Here is a 22,176-nt window from a genome sequence, read left to right as displayed (position 1 = left end):
ATGCTCTGTCTCTCTCCACAACTAAGAAGGAATACAACTACCGCAAAACCAGAAATAACCAGAAGTTCTAGAAAATAAAGCTACATGGAAGTCCAACGTATGAAGTTATAAAGTACTGGCACTCGTCCAGATGGGTAGGAGGGGCGAAACTGGGGTGGAGATGTCAAGCTGTGTTGGCGGTGGCAGCTGCGGTGACAGCAGCGGGATGGCAGTAAGCATAGACACCTGTATTTAAAAAGAGGCGAGAAACACCTGGGGAGCACCCTTGGCTGCAGACCAGACTCTTCAGCTCACTATTACAATGCTGGGGAAAGCAGACTCCCATTGCCCCGGACTGTGAAGGCCGGAGGGGGTGGGGATGGAGGAAGAAGCTCCCGGTCTCTCAGCGGAAAGTAAACAACAAGAATCCATCTTTGACCCCCGCCCCCACAAAAAACACCACAGCGTAGTGAGAAGGGTTGCCTTGTAGTGACGAGTGCACTACCTATAGCGTAGGAGGTGTGACAGCCCTGCCCAGGAAGCAAAAGCAAACACAAAACTGTCAGGATGGCACAGATCCTGATAGCAATTCCAGTAACACAGCTGACCAGACAGCAGATATCTGATCTAATGATGGATAAGTAGATAGGAAATCTTTCTGAGGCACAGTTCAGAGCTTTGGTTATAAGAATGCTTAAAGATCTGGCAGCAGATTTTAAACAAGACAGGGAAGGAATGAAGGCTAGTCCTGTTGAAATGAATGAAAACACATACAAAACAAGTGGTGAGGGAAAGAAAACCAGGGGTCAAATCAACAAATTGGAACATAAAGAAGGAACAAACAGTCAACCAGTGCAGAAAGAGGAAACAAAAAGCGAGGAAAGTGAGGAGAGGCTCAGAAACCTATAGGACAGCTATAAGCGGGCCAACATCCGAATCATAGGGTTGCCAGAAGGTGAAAAAGAACTAGAAATTGAAAAATTATGTTAAAAATAATGAAGCGAAACTTTCCTTACTTGGGGAAGGAAATAGACTTACAGGTCCAGAAAGCACAGAGTTCCAAAAAAAATTGGACCCAGGGAGAACCACACCAAGACACATTATAATCAAAATGTCAAAAATTAAGGATAAAGAGAGAATCGTAAAAGCAGCAAGAGAGAAGAGAATTACGTACAAAAAGGTCCCAATAAGACTAGCAGCTGATTTCTCAAAAGAAACTCTGCAGGCAAGAAGGAACTGGCAAGAAATATTCAAAATAATGAAAAGCAAAAACCTACAACCACAATCACTCTATCCAGGGAAGCTGTCATTCTAAACAGAAGGGCAGAGAAAGTGCTTCCAGGACGAAGTAAAACTGAAGGAGATCATCAGATCCAAACCACGGTTACATGTTAAAGGGACTTGTTTAGGAGAAAGAGGATCAAAACTATGAACATTAAAATGAAAACTGTATCACAATAACCAATAACAGAAGCTAGGGAATCGAAACAAAGGCAAACTAAGTAGGCAACGAGAATGGAAAAAGAATTATAGGTATGGGGAACACATTGGGGGGAGGTCAGCGGGGAGGGGGAAGTGAGGAAAGGGAGGGAGATGATACAGGAATTAAGAAGCATAGTAGGAGGGAGTGGAGTAGACAAGAAAATGTTGAGAAGAACTATATGCACAACCAATTGGCATGGACTAAGGGGGGGGGCAAAGGGAAGGAAGGGTGTCACTGGATCGAGGGAAACAAAGGGAAAGAAATTGGGAGAACTGTAACAGCATAATCAATAAAGCATATTTAAAAAAAAAAGACAAAATCTGCTTCTTTTGAACACTTGAATTACATGATAAATTCTATCGAATGCTTCTTTAATGTTAACTGATATGTTACTTTTGCACAGTTCTAAGAAGGTTATCTCTTTAAAATTCATTAAAACAGAATCTGACATAACTTTTGTTTGGTAAGCCTCATGCCCACCAGTTTCATTTTCATGAAGGCTTGCTCCTTCTATAGTTCATGTAAAAAGAAAGGCCTCATATAGTTTCTAGGGGAGAAACATGGTATAGTCATCAGCTGATTTTGGCAATAGAAGGGGGCTGCCAGAATCAAGGACTACACTAAGGTTCCATACCATGTGCAATGCTTACTTGCATTTAATCTTTGAATTAATTTTTACTTTTTCTTAATTGAGGGACCAACATATTATACAGTATTAACAAAAGATTTAGGCAATGCCCCTTTTCTTCTTTTTGGATTTGTATATCATAGTTGTCTAGGCTGGTAGGACTCAGAGAATATTTGACCTAAACTGCCAAGTCATGAGGTATTCTATAATGGTTACAGGTTAGTGTTCATTTTAGTTTCCCAGAAATAACCTCAAAGTTCTGGGGAACCATCAGAGGCAACCTAGAGAGAGATGGAAAAAATTATGTGTCATATTGAAAACTTGTAAGCTTTTCCTTTTTTAAATGAAAGGACTGGGCAAAATAACTTCAGAATTTGAACTGGTAGAAATTTCATTACTATCTCAATCCACTGTGGTCTCAGGAAAGCTTAAACATAATTCTATTAACTAAGAATACCAGGGTCTAAAAAATTATTCACAAAGTTAAGCACAGACAAAGTCTTAGCAGCAGTTACATAGACATTCTGATCAGGGGAATGTGGCAGGCATAGTAAGCCCAGTCAGCTGCCTGCTGACCTCCCTAATTGAGCATTAGACTTTGGTGAATCCTCCAGAATGCTTCTCTTCATCAGAAAAGGTGAACTGGCAAGAAAATCTAAAAATACTACCAATAACAAATGGGTGTTTATGGAAAGGTTTTAAAAATCTTTGCAGGTTATAGAAATGCTAATACTTGTAGGAAAGCAATAAAAATAAAATGGGCTAAGGGAAGAAACTCCTACAATGTTATTTTGATGCCTGTTTTCTGAATAGAAATGTCTGAAGACTGTTCACTAGAAATTAAAACTCATTTTATAATAGCTTACAATTCATGTATAAAATTAAAAGTAAAAACACACTTTTGGTAATTCAAGGTTACAATGGCAGGGAGGAGGATAGAATTATAATTCCATCATATCATGTGGTTCATAACAGATGTTCCTTACAGAGCCATTAAACATCTGACATGTTCTTTCTGTTTTGTTTTATATAAACAAAGTAGTATGAAGGATTTGTTAATCTAAGAGGCTAGGTGTGCCCTGCATGTGCAAGAACAAAAAATCTCAAGATGGAAAAAGAAATGTCTTATTCCCCTTAATTGATGGGTAATCCTTATATATGTCAGACATTTAGTAGAAGAAAATAGTTAAGATTATCAGAGAACTATTAATGCTTCCCTTGTCCGTGTTGTCCTGTGGATCCCCTTACCTACAAGGGAATCAGAGCATTAATCTAGAAAGACCGTCAGCAGGTTAGGAAAGCTACAGGCCAACTGATAGCAGTCAGCACTGTGCTATTACTGAATACTGCTGATAGAAAAACCACTGTCACCTGAGTGAACTGTTCTCTTCTATGCCTGACTATTCAGATCGCTTCTATTTCAGGGTATGAAGTCCTAGGTGATGTTAGGTAGCAGTGGTGGGTAGGAGAAGGCTGCGAAGAAGTATGAATGAACGCTGTTAAGAGATCAACGTGAAAATCTACTACATGTGGACTTCATTGAATTCATGAACTTAATATTTTTGGTACATCTACTGTCAATATAGTAAATTACTGTCAATATAGTAAATAAAGCCATGGTTATCATTCACTCAACTGATGCATCTCCATCTCAGAAGCATGGGTTATTCTTAATTATTGTGTACAATATTCATTCACAAAGAATGGCTTCCCTCATGTTTTGCAACAAAGCTGTGGGCATGAAAGTGAAACTGATCACTATTTTCTCTGAATAAATTTTGGACTCTATCTCCCAGACCTAAAAAGCAAACACCAGCTATGTCAACAATGGGAGAATGAAAAAAGCTCATTTCCTAGGGATACAAATCTGGTTAATTCTTAAAATAATCATGTTACCTGTATAAAGTAAATAAAGTTGCTAATAATCTAAGAGGCTAATTACTTTGGAAGACTCACAGAGCTAATACCATGATGTAATGGGTAGGGGGCAGGGAGTGTCTTTAGACTTAAGAGTCTGCCAGTTAACTGAAAACAAGAATAGAAGTCAGAAGTCTAAGCTCCATGAAAACAGGGTTTGTCCATTTTATTCACTGATGTATCCCATGTATCCAATATTCATAACTGACAGCCACTTAATAAACATTTGTTGAATAAATGAAAATAATAAATGAATGCTGGTTTTGACTACAAGATGCATACCCTCCATCTTTCTCTTTATTTCTATTCCCACTGTTGAAGAATAAAGACCATTTCCTAAATGTGTCATTCAAGAGCCTCTTTAGTCTGTCCCTTAAAGATACTATATTCATTTCCTAACCCTATGCCTTTACTCATACCACTTGTCCTATGTGAATCCCACAAATTCCTCGAATTTTCCTGATGCCTCAAGCCTTTTTAGAACTCTACTGTGGAATTCCTTCCTCCACCATCTTAAATAAATATCAATTTGCCATGTGTTGTCTCATGCTTGGAATTATTTTTCCCTAAGCACAGGTCCTATCCCAATTGTCAGACAGACATCAAGCTTTCAGAACACAGAGCCTGATCATCCACAGCTATGCCGCATGACTGGTGTCTTGGTGACTAGCTCAGTCCTAGCCCACTACAGTGGGGAACAAAATAAGCCACCACACTTACTAGTTGCGTGACTTTATGTAAGTTCTCTCTGTGCACTTCTTCACATGCAAACTGAGAAGATTATTACCTACCTACAATGGCTATTACAAGGGTAGAGATTATCAACATGAAGTGCCTGGCACAGTGATTTACAAAGAATAAGTGCTTAACAGGAACAGCAAACATTACCATTAATTTTTCTTTCATGATCCAGAGCAAATGTAGGTTCAGACTCCCCAGCTGGAATTATTCCATGCCAACTGCCTAAAGGTCTAGCTTTCAGCATGGTGACTGTAAGCTCCAAGAAGGTAGAGTCAGTATCTTTAACTTTTTATAGTCCCCCAAGTGACTCCAAGGGCACAAAGAAGACACACAGTAATTATTGACCTGAAATTGTTTTAACAGTCAAGTATACTATTGTTGTGTAGAAAAAGTATACAACGTATCAAAATTAAAACGGAATTTAAGCTTAATGGAAAGTTAAATTTGATTGCTTCTTTTAGAACATTTAATGTCTGCAGAAGCCACTTAAAATGAGAAATTTGAGATTAAAAAAAAGTCCTTTTAGGTACCTGAAATGGTGACCAAATTTCAATCAGTTTAATATCAAGATACCAATACCTTAGAACTATTTTAATTTACTTAAAAGTATGCTTGAAGCAAACTCAACAGTTAAAGGAAAATCATGTTACTATTTCTAATTATAAATTTTAGCCTTTAAAAAAATATTTGAAAGGCTGTATAGTAAGTTATACTTTTCACCAGATCTTCAATTTTGTCTTACTCCTTCTCATTATTCCTAATCTAGATGCTTTCTCTCTAGAAGTTCTGGCTAATCAGAATTGAAAATAGCACTCCATCAACCATAATCATGTACCTACCTAAGCTGAAATAGTACACCAAAGCAGAATTCTTTCTTAAGTTTCACATTAAATATCATAATTTATAAAAAAAAAGAAATGGCTTTGAAAACATACCGATTCATCCTTCTTGCCCTTTCTAATACTTCAAACATATGCTCTTGAAACAAATCGAGCCGCCGATAGCGATTATTTTCAACATTCTTCCTAATTATGTCAAAAGTAAGAGGAGGTTTGCTTGGAAAGCTGGGATCCACTGCAGGAATTTCTGCTAATGAATCACTGTAGCATCTTCCCTCATCATCCTGATGACTCATGACTGACACAAAAAGATTGTGGATAAGCTCTTGAATCAGCAAGGTCACATTTGGAACATGAGAATCTTCATCTCCCTCCAGGTCTCTCCGAGTTTCAAGCAGGACTTTGTGTAGGACAAGGGCATCTTTGTAGATCAAAGACTCAGGCTCATTGTATGTACAGGCATTATTAAACATCATGACGAAGTCCTCAACCATGGAGTCTATATCCTGGTATTTGTTGGCCATCATATGACTTCGAATTTTTTCCATGTCCATGGGCTTTTTAATGGTCAGATAGTAGTCAGGGAGCTCAGATCTGGAGGGAAGTCTCAGAAATATGGCACTGAGGCGGCGACCTCTCTTATCAGTATAGTTCTTTACAGCTTCATAGACTTCATTTAGTTTCTGCTGCATTGGAGTCATGTATTTTGATTTTTTAGGAGAAATGCCACTCTTTCTACCTAAAAAAAGAGATTTAATGTTAACTGGATAAAATGAAATAAATGAGCCTAAATTTGTATATAGTTGATAGAAAAGGACTATTCCATTTGTAAAATGTAGTAATTAGTGTATCTTTAGTGAAATATATCCTATTGACAAAGAAAGAACTGGAAAAAATTTAGGCTGTTCTCAGTAATCATATTTTTGTTTAGAGTAAATACTGTTATGTTGCGACAGTTGTGAATAAGGTAGAATAAAGCAAGTAAGTTATTTATGTGACATTCTAATTCTATCACCTGTGGTATCCTTGAGAACTGAGAGTTTCATGATGAGTGAAAAAAAAAAAAGATAACAGATGTTAAAACAGAGGACATTGAATAAAAACCTTGTAGCCTTAATTCTCAATTGAGAGCATCAGTAAGAACTTATAATGCGTTTTATCTTTAAACATAAAACGTACACATACATATACACACACATTCCTAGGTTTGTCCATTGAAAATCCTAGAAACAATGACCAACCCAGTAGTAGTATATCCCTAAATAGTTTTGATTACATAGACTGTAGTTTTGAAATTCTGATTTCAAGTGCCAACGTCCTTGGCAAATGGCCAATTCCCAGTATGCACAAGATGAGCCTAGAATATCTTTTTTAAAAACCAATTTTATTTTTATTTATTTTTACAGAGAGGTGAAGGAAGGGAGAAAGAGTGGGAGAGAAACATCGATCAGCTGCCTTTTGCATGCCCCTAACAGGGAACCTGGTTGCAACCCAGACATGTGACCTGATAGAGAATCTAACAGGTGGCGTTTTGATTTGCAGGCTGGCACTCAACCCACTGAGCCACACCAGCAAAGGTGAGCCTACAATATCTTAAAACAGTAGGTAATAAAAAAATATAGTACTGACTTCTTATCATGGTCATGTCAAAAGAACACAGCAGCCAGCCTTGGACAACCTGAACATCAATAAGGACTATAACTACAATGGATTAAAATCCAGCAATATGTTTAAATGTAGTAGTTCTTAATGATACATAAAAACGAACAAACAACTAGGTAAATGTTGGAGGATGTTAGTAAAACAATGCCATATTCTGAAAACTGGTAAAGGGGAAAGAAAAAAATCTAGCTTTTTTCTTTTCAAAAAACAAAAACCAAAACCAAGACAAACAAACTAAAAACTGTACCATCAGGTAATCAAAAATTGGATAAGGCAGTTTCTCTATATAAGGATTCCAGCTAGTAACTAAGCAGGAAATGTTAACAAGAAGCTATCACTATTTTTACATCTCTTTTGTGAATCAATAGCTGAGCATCAATAGCTGATAATGGACAGAAACCACCAGATATTACATGACACCTGATAGAATACCAGATATCACTTCTGAAGTTGGGTTGTGTACCAAAGGTAGGGGACAAGGATCAATCTAAAACTGACCAAGTCTCTGGCTCCAATTACAGAAAATAAAAGGTTAAAAGAATATGTTACATACAGCAAAGGGATGTAATTAGCAAACCGAGACTGCGGGAAACTATAGCACAAACCTATATTCTTCAACAAATAAACTGCAAAGGAAAAAATAAAAAGAGAGATGGAGGGGAATTTACAGATCAAAAGAATTATCATTTAAATGCAATGTGTGAACCTTCTTTGGATTCTACCACAACCAGACATTACCCTAAGATGTGATGCAACATAAATGTAGAAAACCCATTATAAAACCATCCTTGCCAAGCTGAAATGGAATCTAGTCAAGCCTTTAGAATTAACTTCCATTTATAAGAAATAAGGGGAATAGAGGAAAAAGTTAACTAACATCAAAGGAAGTGAAATGACTAATCCAGAATTTGGAACTGCACAAGAAAGTGACCTGATTCCTTAAGAGTCAATGGCATGACAATAAAAAAAAAAAAGGGGGGGGGGGGAACTGCTCTAGACTATGAGTTTAAGGGCATAACAAGCAAATGTAATATGTAGAACTTAGATTCTGACCTGAAGAAACCAATGTCTAATTTTGTAGGTGTGATAATGACTTCATGGTTATTTAAGAAAATTCAGTTGCATCTTGAACATGAGTTTAAACCACGAGGGGCCACTTATTTACAAATTTGTTGTCATTAAACACATAGTTGGCCTCCTGTATCCCTAGGTTTCAAATCTACAGTCAACTAACCCCAGAGTAAAAGCAGTATTTTTGATCCTGTGGTGGGAATCTGCGTGAGAGCTCACTTAAATTATATGAGGATTTTAGGCACACGCCCCTAAGCCCCAAGCTGTTCAAGGGTCAAGTGTATCTGCATATCTTATAGATGCAAACTGAACTATGTAAATAAAATAACATGATTGGGTTTTCTTTAAATAAGTTAGAATTTAAAGAGAGAAAAATGGGATATAGGAAATAAGTATGACACAATCTTGAGCAAGAGGTATAGCAAACAGGGATTCATTGTGCCAATCTTTGTATATGTTTGAAATTTTTCATAATATAAAATTGACAAACGAAAAGGAAATTAACATTACACATTAAAATCTCCTTTCCCCACACTTCACCCAGGTGTAGCTCAGTTGGTTGAGCATTGACCCATAAACTGAAAGGTCTTGGTTCAATTCTCAAGTCAGGTCACATGCCTAGGTTGTGGGTTCAGTCCCGGTTGGGGCGCATATGATGATCGGTGTTTCTCATTCACATCGATGTTTCTCGCCCTTTCTCTCTTCCTCCCTTCCCCCCTCTCTAAAATTAATCAGCATGTCCTCAGGTGAGAATTAAAAATAATAAAAATTTATAATCTTTAGGTTTCTAACTTAATGTATAAAATTCTAGTTTTTTAAATTATATTTTATTGATTATGCTATTACAGTTGTCCCAATATTTTTTCCCCTTTGCCCCCCTATAACCTGTACCTCCCTTGCCTCCAGCCATCCTATCCTCCTTCCCCACTTAGTTCATGTCCATGGGTCACGCACATAAGTTCTGTGGCTTCTGCATTTACTTTACTATTTTTAATATCTGTCTATTTTGTACCTACCAGTTATGCCTCTTAATCCTTGCACCTTCTCCCCCATTATTCCCCTTCCCCCTCCCACTGATAATCATCCATGATCTTCATATCTATGGTTCTGTTCCTGTTCTGGTTGTTTGCTTAGTTTGTTTTGGTTTTTAAGATTCATTTGTTGATAGCTGTGAGTTGGTTATCATTTTACTGTTCATAGTTTTGATACTCTTTTTCTTAAATGTGTCCCTTTAATATTTCATATAGTAAGGGCTTGGTGATGATGGACTCCTTTAGCTCTACCTTGTCTGGGAAGCACTTCATCTGCCCTTCCATTCTAAATGACAGCTTTGCTAAATAGGGTAATCTCAGCTGTAGGTCCTTGCTTTTTATGACTTTGAATACCTCTTGCCAGTCCCTTCTTGCCTGAAAAATTTCTTTTGAGAAATTTACTGACAGTCTTATGGGTACTCCTTTGTAGGTAACTCTCTTCTTTTCCTTTGATGCTTTTAAGATTCTCTTTTTATCTTTAATCTTTAGCATTTTTATTGTGATCTGTCTTGGTGTGGTTCACTTTGGGTTTAGCTTGTTTGGGACTCTATGTGCTTTGTGGACTTGTGTATCTATTTACTTCACCAAGTTAGGAAAGTTTTCCTTCATTATTCTTTCAAATAAGTTTTCAATTTCTTGTTCTTCCTCTTCTCCCTCTGGCACCCTTATGATTCAGATGCTGGTATGTTTCAATTTGTCCCTCATTTTTTGTTAATTTTTGTTTCTTCATTCTGTACTGGGTGACTGTTTATTATTATTTTTCCTTATGTTCTAAATCATTCATTTCAACCCCAGCTTCCTTCCCTTCACTATTGGTTTTGTGTGGATTTTTCTTCATTTCACTTAGTATAGCCTTCATGTCTTCCCTTATACATTCGCCATAGTCATTTCTGTGAGCATCATTATCACCAGTGTTTTGAACTCTTAGTGTTAGGTTGGCTATCTCCTCATCACTTAACTCTCTCTCTGGAGTACTGATCTGCTCCCTCTTTTGGGCCATATTTCTCTGTCTCCTCAACTTGACAGCTTCTTGTGTTTGCCTCTGTGTCTTAGGTAAAGCTGTGGCACCTGTTATGTTGTGAGGGGTGGAGCCTTAGGTACTTGTCAGTACAGGGCAACAAGTTTCATAGCCTTGTGGCGCTGTATGTGGGTCTGGTCTGAGAGGGAACAACGCTGCTTGCTTGGTTGCTCCTTTTCCCGTCACTTGACCCATTTTCCCATATGTGACTGGTGCCCCTCCTGGTGATGGTTCCCAGAGTGGGTGGGTGTGCAGATATTCTAGGACCATGGGGGCCCTCTAAACATACTCTCCTGAGAGACCAGCAGTTTCTTCAGCCACCTCAACCCCCACTGATTTTCACAGTTAGAAGCAAAAAGAATGTATTTGCCCAGTGCTGGAATTGTGAGCTGCACAGTCTGGCCTAGGACTAGGATTGCTCCTAAGGTGTCCCTCCCTGCTTTTATGTGTGACTGCTCATTCTGCTGGCCAACTGCAGTTACTGCCTTGCCATAGCAACTGCCACAGCCACATATTGTCCTCTCCACCCCAGCTCTGCCCCTCCTATCTGTCTGGATGAGTATTACTACTTCTTTATACCTTTGTTTGTTGGACTTCCATGCAGTTTGATTTTCTGGTAGTTCTGGTTGTTTTTTGTTTTAAGGTAAATATAATCCTTTTTATGGTTAAGTAAGGAGGCAACGTGTGTTTCTTAAAACTTTTTGTGTTCATTGATTTTAAAGAAAGAAAGGGGAACAGAGAAAAAGAGAAAGAGAAAGAAAATCGACTTGTTGTTCCATTTATTTATATTCATTGTTTGATTCTTGTATGTGCCCTGACCGAGGATCGAACCTGCAACCTTGGTGTATCGGGATGACACTAACCAACTAAGGTACCTTGCCAGGGCCAGCTCGAGTTTTAAAAGGCATTGTGACCCTAAAAAGTAGAAAAAATGTTTTCATTTCTGCAGGCCTTCTATATGCTTTTACAATTCCATGAAAAGATAAATACCTTAACTAGAAAATATCATCTCTTAGCAATCATATCTAAAGCTATTGTCAAATTCAGTTTACAGTCATTTCACATAAAAAGTAGAAAGTTTGTTTTCCCCTTTTCAGTAAATATGGCTTTAAAAATTCTTTTGACAATACCACTATCGTTTGTTGGTATTTACTTAATCATATGTTTTAATAAGGCAGGAAAATCCTGTTTAGTCCAATGGTAGTAATTATTTTTGCTGTCTTCTTTTTCCTCATAGTTTTTAATAAAACCACCATAAACACACCATACTCAAGACAACCGAGTTCACTTACAGTACAGTTGCCGGACATTTCTATCCTCTCAAATTCTGTCTAGTAGAAGCTGCTGAAATTTATTTTTAATTCTAGTAATCAGCAAACAAACAAACAAAAACCCAAATCTGCCACTACACTCTTCCAGGCATTATGTAGAAAAAAAGTATCTACTCTGCCTATTTAACATTTACAAAATGTCCACCACATTCAAGAAGGTAAACAAAACCATTGATCTTATATTCTATTCCCACATGCTTTTCCATAGTTTAACTACTTAAAATATGGAAAAGAATGCTTGAGAGGAGGAAGAAACTCAATGCTGGAGTGCAAGTTCACCAAAATATTATTTCAGTAAATTAGTAATCTATCCTTTATAGACTAAATGGAATAACAAACTGGGAGGCTGCCTTACTCAGCTTGAGTTTGGGAGAAGCCATTTCATCATCATCAGGCAGTGGGCCCAGCTCTTTCCTTTTATCCTTGAGTAACTTCTCCAAGATGTGTGCGTCATTGTACACCTATATTGCATAAATATATTTAAAATTATTTTCTAAAATACTTCCTATTGAAATAAAATACATACACACGAAGTTTTAAAAACACAGGTTAGAATAGTTTGGAACTAAAGAAATAAAGCTTGAGATCACTGCCAAGCAACAAAATCACATCTTTGTGGGGTGGGCACAGGCCTCAACTAGTTTGTTGTTTAAGCTTTCCAAGTGATTTTAATGTGCAGACATGCATGTTAAAGTTTGAGAACTGCGATAGCAGAATCATTGTAAGTGTCTACAGAAGTTCCAAACATATTTACATGTGCTTTTTCTTCATAAATCTCTTTCACTGGACCCTCAGAGTAGCAGAGTTAGCTCAATGAAAATTAAAAATTAAAAATATTAGATAGTTGGTGAGCAATACCTCAAACATTACTCTCAAATCCCATATTAAGTGAAATTTAGCATCAGTCTGAATTCACAGCCTGGAATCTGATTTGTGAAAAGCAACAATACCTTCTTAGGAGCTCTCTCTTAAGAATGAATGATTCAAGGGTAGCATATATAGCTAAGAACAAGGTTACATATCTAATGGCCTCCCACTTCCCCTACAGAGACTGTCCTTCCTGTCTTTTGCCAGAGCAGAGGGCTGAGGGAATATGACCTCTTTTCTTTGGCTACCCCTTAAGGGTGTTTTTCTTTCTTTCTACCAGTGGCAGAAAAGCAGCACATTAGCCAATGGTATTGAAGACAGTGTAAACCCCTACGACAGAGAACCACTTCTTTGCTCACAAGCATCCTACTTTACTTTATATTCAAACATAAGAGCAGAAGAAATAAAAAATGATTTGAAAATGTTATTTTATTTCTGGGAGATTTAAAGTAGATAAACTTGAAAGATATTTGCATCCCCCATCCATCCTAACTAAACTACAGCATTATTTACAATAGCCAAGATACAAAAACAACCTAAGTGTACATCAAGGAATACATGGATAAAGAAAATGTGGTACATATACACACACACAGAGGAATGATGTTCTTGCTGTTTGTGACAGCATGGTTGGACCTTGAGGGCATTATGCTAAGTGAAATAAGTCAGACAGAGAAAGACAAATACTGTATTATTTCACTTACATGTGGAATCTAAAAGAACAAAATAAGTGAACAAAGCAGAAACAAACTCATAGATAGAACAGATTGGTGGTTGCCAGAGGTGGGGGTGGGTGAAGCGAATGAAGGGTGTCAAAAGGTACAAACTTCCAGGTATAAAATAAATAAGTCCTGGGGATGTGATGTACAGCATAGTGACTACAGTTAATAATGCTGCATTGCATACTGAATGCTGCTTAGAGAATAGATCTTAAAAGTTCTCATCACGAAGAAAAAAAAAAAACTATGTATGGTGACAAATGTTAACTAGACTTACTGTGGTGATCATTTTGCAATATATATAAATATCAAACCATTATGCTGCATATCTGAAACTAATACAATGTTATGTATCAACTATACCTCAATGAAAACACTAAAGTAGATAAAGGATATGAAGTAGAAAAATATCAAAGAAAGTAGAATGTATCTTAGCTATACTAATGAAAAACTGAAAATGAAGATACTTCATAACAAAACCAATTATTTATAGGTGCATTTATGGGACTATTCCCATCCTTATATAATCATAAGATTTTATGAACTACCCTTGAAAAAGTTTGGCTATTGAGAATAGTAATAATAGTAATGAAAGATTTTAAAGCCACTGAATTTCATGAGTGTTTATTCGAACAACAGGCACTATATTATATGCTCGGTATATACGATCTCATTTAAATCCTACAACAACTCTGATGCTACATACTATTATTATCCCCAAACTTAGAGATGAGAAAAATTAGGTTTGGAAAAGATAAATTACTTACACAGGGACTGCCAGAGCAGAAGTTAAATCTAGGATGGCAGATTATAGAGTGTAAACTTTTAACCTTTATAATGTACTGTTTCCCATTTTAAACAATTAAGAAAATACAAAGTATTGTTAGTTACTGAGAAGAATAACCTAAGTTAAGCCTCTAGACCTGTTCTCTCAAAATCCATTATTCCACAAGCACCCAAAAGAAAATGTGTCTATTCCAGGATTCCTTTATGTCCTTACCTGGGAGCCCTCCTCATTATAGTGCCTGGCATTCCGGAACATCAACTTCATGTCTTCTATCATTCCCTCTTCCCCAGTGTATTTATCATTACGAATGTTATGCTCAATTATTTTCAAGTCCATTGGCTCCAAAATGATTTTATAATAATCAGGATAGTCCTTTTTAGATGGTTTAACCATAAATAGATCACAAAGCCTTCTGCCTGAACCTGGCTCACGAGCTTCAAGAACAACATTGAATAGGATTTTCATTCGCTGCTTCCTTATATTCTTTTTGCTGTTGAGGAAGGAGGTAGAAAAAGAGAAAAATAAGAACAGATTCAGTTTTAAAAAATACATGAATGAACTTGAAACAAATTAATCTTGTGAGCAGGTGCTTCGTAATGATTATAATTTTTTGATTACATATGCCACAAACACAAGTAAACATGCTGGAAGCCATAAGCAAATGTTAGGAAAATTTCAAAAATCATTAAAACATAGTGACTATGGCAGGAGCAGCCAACGAACACCAGACAAACCTGTTTAAAGTATTTATGAAATGCAATGTTTGGAAAAAGATCTTGTCTGACAGCCAAAGAAAGTGAAATCTTATTATCAAATGAATGTATTTTTTGTTTTTAAAAACAGAGCAAAAGGGAAATAAAACTATTAATTCCCTACTGTTATTAACAGTCCTCACTAAATACAAAACAAAACAAAACAAAAAACCAACAAACATACACAAAAGAGCTCTACCTCTTAGGACAACTACCCTGAACACCTGCATATCCTGTTTACCAGAAAACAAAGTGACGCTCCTGCCAGGCTAGTATCTCTATAGTAGGTACATGTCTCTCTTGCATTTACCCTGTCAGGGTCAGTCCCTGCTTCTTCTGTCCATCAGCATCATTCTACAATTCTAACCTAGCTTAAAGTAGAAATGGGCTCTGGCTGGTGTGGCTCAGTGGACTGAGAGCTGGCCTGTGAAACAAAAGGTCGCCGGTTCGATTCTCAGTCAGGGCACATGCCTGGTTTGCAGGCCAGGTCCCCAGTTGGGGATGTGTGAGAGGCAACTGATCAATGTATCTCTTGGACATCGATGTTTCTTTCCACCTCTTTCTCCCTCTCTGCCCCTCTCTAAAAATAAATTAATAAAATCTTTAAAAAAAGAAAAAGAATAAATGGTCGGTGGTTCATCTGAGCTCCTGAGTTAATTTTCATCCCCAAGTGTGAATCCCTGTCTGGTTCTCCAAATTCCCCCAGTGAGATATGATGCTAAGAAACAGAAATGAGTGGTATGGAACAAAGTACAAGGGACCACAGATTAGAAACTGAGTTAAAAAGGGGCTCAGAAGCCATACGAGCTAGTCTCCTAATTGTTGAGGAAATTGGCTTAGGGAGGCTAAATGACCTGCCCACGGTGAGTTGTCCAGTGAATTATTAGAAGAGAAGATCTTCCAATAAGATTTCTGGACCTATGTATATCTTCAGGACACCGGTAAAAAAATTCTAACCAGACTCAAACCAACAGTCTCCAAGTAAACAGGCAGATAGGTAATAAAAAGAATGACTTACAACTTATTTTCTATTTGACAGACACTAAGAGGTAAACAGTTTTTATCTCTTTCCTCTCTTATAAACAAAAGGAAGTTCATTGTTGAAGCAAACAATGTGGCTCAAAGGGTCTCCTAGTCCAGTCCTCCAACCACTCTATTGCTGGGTCAAGGAGAAGCCAAAGGCCAGATATTTTCTCTCCAAGGTTCAAAATATGCTCAAAAAAAAAAAAGAAAAAAAAGAGAAAGAAAACAAAACTTGAATAAATAACAGGTGTGAAAAGAAGTATTTATTCATAAGTTAAAATTTTTAAATGTCTCAGAAATTTGTATCTTCTGAGCATGATGGAACTAAGAGAGAAAAAGGACCTACGTTTCCTAGGGTTGAGATCACCCTCAAAACCTGTGTCTTCACTCAGGCTACTCACTTCCCCTAGTGGCCCTAGATCATTCTTTCCACTTCCTCCTCTCAGTATTTTTGTGTCTCTATGTCAAATAAGTGATTATTACATGATGACAATTTAGAAGTTTTATCTAGTGGAAACTATTTATCCAAAGAGGCATCATGGGCAGTAATGTGAGAGGAAGAATTCTCTCAGTCCAGGACTTTAGCAAGTGGATAATGGAATGGGAACTTGGATAAAGGTCCAAGACCACAGAGTTCCATATCTAAGGAGAGATTAGAACATAGATGAATTTAATCTTCAGGAAGCCTATAAAGAAAAATTTCAGAACTTGAATTTGATATCACAGAATACTTAAAACTACTAAAGTCAAATATGGTTTTAGTTCTCACTTGTTGGTATTGAATTTCAAAAGGAAGACTCAGGAATTCAATTTCAAACATCTGAGCTTAAAAGATCTCTTCAATAATCAACTCAGAATGAAACATTTCTCATCCCAGGAATACCAAGCAGAATTCAATTGAGGTCCTTACCTAAACCAAAAGGAGATCAGCTCTGTTCGCTTCCTAGTTCCAGCACACCACTTCCAGTTACCATTAGACTTTTTCTGTATGAAACTACAAATACTCTAATCTGAGAGTGACTACAGCAGATTTTTATGAGATTACTTAAAGAGAAGGAAAAACTTTTAAAACTAAATTTTAGGGAAAATGCCACAAAGTAAAAGAATGGCAAGTGTTCCATTCTTCCAACTTGAATAACTCTTGACACCAGGCAGCTTTAAGTGGAACATACTCAAAATGTAAAATCTAATTGTGTTTAAGAAACTGCTCTAACAATTGAAACTTACTGTTTTAATTAATATTTAATTAATATTACTAATAGTATCCTTTCTACAGTTGTATCATTCATGCTGTAAGAGTGTGATGTGTAACCAGTTTCCATCCTCAAAGGCAAACAAAACTTTTCTAATTAGGGTCACTTAGGATCTTTTCTAAACAAACTCAGTTTTGTTATTTTGTTTACATTTTTCCAGATCTTTTAATGGCCTTTGAGAACAAGACTACTGGCCCATTACTTTTAATCTGTCAGAAAAAACACAGAGCTAAATTTCTATTCTCTTATAATAACTATATTAGATTAGGTGGCTGGTATATCTGCTTTATGCTTTTCCAATATAGATGCCAAACTTTATTATATCTGACTTTCAAAACTAAATTCAAATACATTTTGAAATGAGACTATGTTACAAAAAGACAGCTACCATATTCCCTATTTGATATTTTCTGGTTACTGTTTTCTCTCTTTTTATTTCCTTCTCCAATACCAAATATTGTTCCTTTTTTTTTTTTTTCCCTTAAAGTACGTTTTACTGATTATGCTACTACAGTTGTCCCAATTTTTTCCACCTTTGCTGCCTCTGCCCGGTACCTGCCTTCCCTCCAGAAATCCAACACTCCCAACTAGGTTCATGTCATGGGTCATGCGTATAAGATATCTGGCTTCTCCCTTTACTTTACTATTCTTAACGTCCCTGTCTATTTTGTACCTACCAGTTATGCTTCTTGATTCTTATATCTTTTCCCCCTTCTCTCCCTTCCCCCTCCCTGGTGATAATCCTCCATATGATCTCTTTATCAAGGGTTGCGTTCCTGTTTAGGTTGTTTGCTTAGTTTATTTTTGTTTTTTTGATTCATTTGTTGATAGTTGAGAGTTGGTTGTCATTTCACTGTTCATAGTTTTGATGCTCTTCTTTTTCTTAAATGTGTCCCTTTAACATTTCATTATAATAAGGGCTTGGTGATGATGGACTTCTTTAGCTTTATCTTGTCTGGGAAGCACTTTATCTGCCCTTGCATTCTGAACAACAGCTTTGCTGGACAGGGTAATCTTGGTTGTAGGTCCCTGCTTTTCATTACTTTGAATACTTCTAGCCTGTCCCTTCTTGCCTGAAAAACTTCTTTTGAGAAAATCAGCTGACAGTTTTATGGGAACACCTTTGCAGGTAACTCTCTTCTCTTGCTACTTTTAAGATTCTTTATCTTTAACCTTTAGCATTTTAATTATGATGTGTCTTGGTGTGGTCCTCTTTGGGTTTAGCTTGTTTGAGACTCTCTATGGTTCCTGGACTTATATGTCCATTTCCTTTGCCAAAATAGGCAAGTTTTCCTTCATTATTCTTTCAAGTAAGTTTTCAATTTCTTGCTCTTCCTCTTCTCCTTTCGGCACACCCCTATGATTCGGATATAGGCATGTTTGAAGCTCTCCCAGAGATTTCTAAGCCTCTGCTCATTTTTTTCAATTCTCGTTTCTTCCTTCTGTATTGGTTGACTGTTTATTTCTTCTTCATGTTCGAATTCGTTGACTTGAATCATGGTTTCCTTTATTTCACACTGGTTTTGTGTGGATTTTCCTTCATTTCACTTAGTATAGCCTTCATTTCTTCCTTATCATCCTTAATCTTTCCTGTCAAGTCTGTAAGCATCTTTACCACCAGTACTTTGAACTGTGCATCTGTTAAGTTGGCCATCTCTTTGTTAAATTTGGTATCTCCTTATGCCTTAGTTCTCCAACTGGAACCTTGATCCCTTCCCTATGTTGGGCTGTGCTACTCTGTTTCCTCATCTTGACAGCTTTCTGTGTTTGCTTTTGTATCTTAGGTAGAGCTGTCAGACCTGTTACATTATAAAGGGGCGGAGTCTTAGGTATTCATCAGTGCTGGTGACCTATTTCACCGTCTTGTGGCGCTGTATGAGTGGAGGGGGTCTGAGAGGGAACAATGCCGCTTGTTCAGCACTCACCCCTTTTCCAAGCACTTCTCTCCCCGCTTCCTGTACTAAACAAGCGGACTCTGCTGACAGACCAGCAGTTTCTTCCTCTGCCTCAAGCTGCACTGGCTTTCACAGTCAGAAGCAATGTGGCTCTATTTTTCCTGGCACAGGAACTGTGCACTGCACAGTCTAGTCTGGGGATGGGATCAGTCTGGTATGGGGTGGGATCATTTCCCAGGTTTAAGATGTATGACTGCTTTTCGCCGCAACTACAGTCGCTGTACTACCAGTTGCGCCGCCCGCCACTCCTGCCAAGTACCGCACTTGCAGCTGCTGCCACCGCCACAAGCACACCTCCTTCTCTCCGTCCCGGCTCCGACCTTCCTACCTTTCTGGCTGAATATTTCTTTATTTCTTTGCTGAACTTCCCTGTAGTTTTGATTTTCTAGGTTGTTTAAGTTTTGAAGTGGTTGTAAATTCCTTCTTAGTTGTGAGGGAGAAGCAGCGTGTCTATCTACGCCTCCATCTTGGCTGGAAGTCTGATTATTGTTTTTAATGTCACTCTGTTTTTCAGATTCTTTTTAGAACCCCTATGCATCCTACCACTCTTCTCACTCAGACCATTAACTATAAACTGTTTCCTTTTCCCCATTTTGGGAAAGGTGCATAAAATTAAATCCCAGACTTTGTAGCTGGGATACTCATTCTTCTTATCATCTTCTTCAGTACCTTTGAACATAGTAAATAAAAAAATAAAATAAATCTTAAGGGAGTTCAAAACCAGGGCTGTTTATCATTGTGCATTTCAGGAGATGCCAATTCATATTATAGATATCGTTATAATAAATATACAATTCTAGAATTTTACAGCAGATGGGCCATAAAGGGTCCTGTGCTAAAATCAGTATACTACAGCAATTTTCCAACAAATGAAAGTCAAGTGCCTTGACATATGGGTGCTTTTTCTAATTTGCACAAAGATTACGAGCTAGCTGAATGTTTTTCCAGAACCACCACCACCACCACCATCATCCTTCTGACCCCCAAAGCAGCCCGAAACACTGGAACTACTGCCATTTTTTGCTTCTCTTAATTTACCACAAAGTTTTAGAGGACCTCCAGAGCCCTTCTAGATTGAATGTTCCTTTCAATTTTTCATGCTACAGTGTTAGTCCTAACCTTTATACCTTGTGGCTGACCACTTTCTCAAATGTCCTTAATTATCCTTCCTCTGAAGCTATTATTTATTATTATTACACGTATTTGCATACAACACACACACATACATGTCCTATTTATAGTTAAGAGCTAACACTTCTACCACATCCCAACGACTGTGTTAGGTACTATCTATACATTCCCATTTAATCCTACAACTTTGACAACCAGGTATAATATTTATCTCAACTTTGCAGATGTAAAAACAGAGGCTTAGAGAGGTCAAGTGAATAACTACAGCCACAAAGTGAGTTATCAGAAATGAGACTTGAATCAACTGATAATCATCAGTTGCTTTTATCATGTCCTTCCTTTTCCCAAGTTAATGTTTACCAACAGTCTCTCTAATCCAAATCTACTTTGTTCATAGACATCAAGGTAGCCGAGCATTAACTCCCTGGCCCTAGAGCTTCAGTGGTGCCTACTGTTAAGCTAAGTAAATCTAAAGGTGTTTTCTTTTATGAGGCTTGCTACATTTAATCTTCAAGTCTTCAAGAAATAAAACCTTTCATTCATCTTTTCTAACATATTTTCCCAGACTAGTAACATCTCACTAAACACAGAATGAAATCTATTGATTTCAAATCTTGATGTCAACAGAAACTACTTCCAGAAAATAATCAGAGCTACATCTATTGAATAGTTACTGCATCCAAGCTCAGTTCTAAGGGTTTTAAAAATATGAACCAATCAGGTCCTTGTAGCAATTCTATGTAGGTATTGTCAACTCCTTGTTCAGATGAGGCTCACATCAGAGTTAATAAGAACTGGTATTTGGCCCTGGTCAGCATGACTCAGTTCGCTAGAGCATTGTCCCATGGCCAAAGGGTTGCGGGTTCAATTCCCAGTCAGGGCACATGCCTAGGTTAAGAGTTCGGTCCCCAGTCCAGGCATATAAAATCCCCAATCTGGATGTATGCAGGAAGCAACCGATTGATGCTTCTCTCTCACATCGATGATCCTCTCTCCCTTCCTCTCTCCTTCTCTATCTCTCTCTAGAAAAGCAATGAGAAAAATGTTCTCAGGTGAGGATTAAAAAAATAAAATAAAATAACAGTGATTTGAACTTGGGGTTATAACACTGCTCCATGATGCCTCATATTTCTATTTCTACTACTACTCAGAGTCAGTGCCACACACTATGAGTATATCAAAGAAATACAGTCCATGGTTTAAAAAAAAAATACGAGAAAAATTTTTCTTATGGACAATATTATGAAGAAGATATTAACTAATTTTGTAAGATGGACTACCTATGGTATCAACATGTAAATAAGTATAGAATACCTAAATTTAAAGGAAAAACATTTTCTAAAGCTGTTTGGGCCATTATGAAATGTATCTATACAACTCCACAACTCCGTATCTTATGTGATTATTTTTATCATGTTGTTTCCACATAATTTTCATTTGTTTTTAACCTGCCCAACTCTTTTCCTGGTCAATAAGTTCCTGGCAGGTACAGGTGATAACTAAAGTTCTCCTTTATGATCTATAAGAACAGAGTCTGGTGTTCTGCAAGCAACAGACACTCCATGAATGCCAGATAACAAAGGTAAAAATAAAAGCACCACATAATTACTTGCACTATAACATGGTAACTCATAAGCTGTTTTTAAAACCATAAGTAACATGCAAAATGGAGGCTTTTAAAGAAATAAAACATGGACAAAATCAGAGATTTGGAAAATGTGTTCATGCTCAAGAAGCTGTAACCCAAATATAGGTGTCAAACACAGAGAAACATCACTTGGGTTGTCAACATTGATTTTAATCCCTCCACCATCCCCGATCTATAAAAGTCATCCCTGAAAGGGAATCAGCACCTGCTAGCCCCTGTATGCCAGAAACACCACCAAATTCTCACCATCTACCTTTTGTTGTAGAAGAACAGCCACAATGATTGGTGAGAGGGCTTGCTGCCCCCAGCCAATTGAGCAACAAATTATGGCTAATTAATAC

At 37.3% G+C, this 22,176-nt stretch overlaps 1 protein-coding gene across 7 annotated transcripts in view; it reads right to left on the bottom strand.

The window, feature by feature from the left end:
* PBRM1 (polybromo 1) overlaps positions 1 to 22,176 on the bottom strand; it is a 146,131-nt gene that overhangs the window by 61,599 nt on the left and 62,356 nt on the right. For all 7 annotated transcript variants that reach the window (XM_090284057.1, XM_090284051.1, XM_090284054.1 and 4 more), the window contains 3 exons: positions 14,287 to 14,563; positions 12,056 to 12,161; positions 5,684 to 6,326 (listed from right to left, as the gene is read on the bottom strand). In XM_090284057.1, the coding sequence (XP_090140183.1) occupies positions 5,684 to 6,326; positions 12,056 to 12,161; positions 14,287 to 14,563 (1,026 nt within the window). The remainder of the gene's footprint in view (positions 1 to 5,683; positions 6,327 to 12,055; positions 12,162 to 14,286; positions 14,564 to 22,176) is intronic.

The sequence above is a fragment of the Furipterus horrens genome, unplaced genomic scaffold, assembly GCF_987537825.1.
Source record: "Furipterus horrens unplaced genomic scaffold, mFurHor1.1.pri manual_scaffold_7, whole genome shotgun sequence".
NCBI lineage: Eukaryota > Metazoa > Chordata > Mammalia > Chiroptera > Furipteridae > Furipterus > Furipterus horrens.
This window is presented reverse-complemented; position numbering and strand designations above follow the sequence as displayed.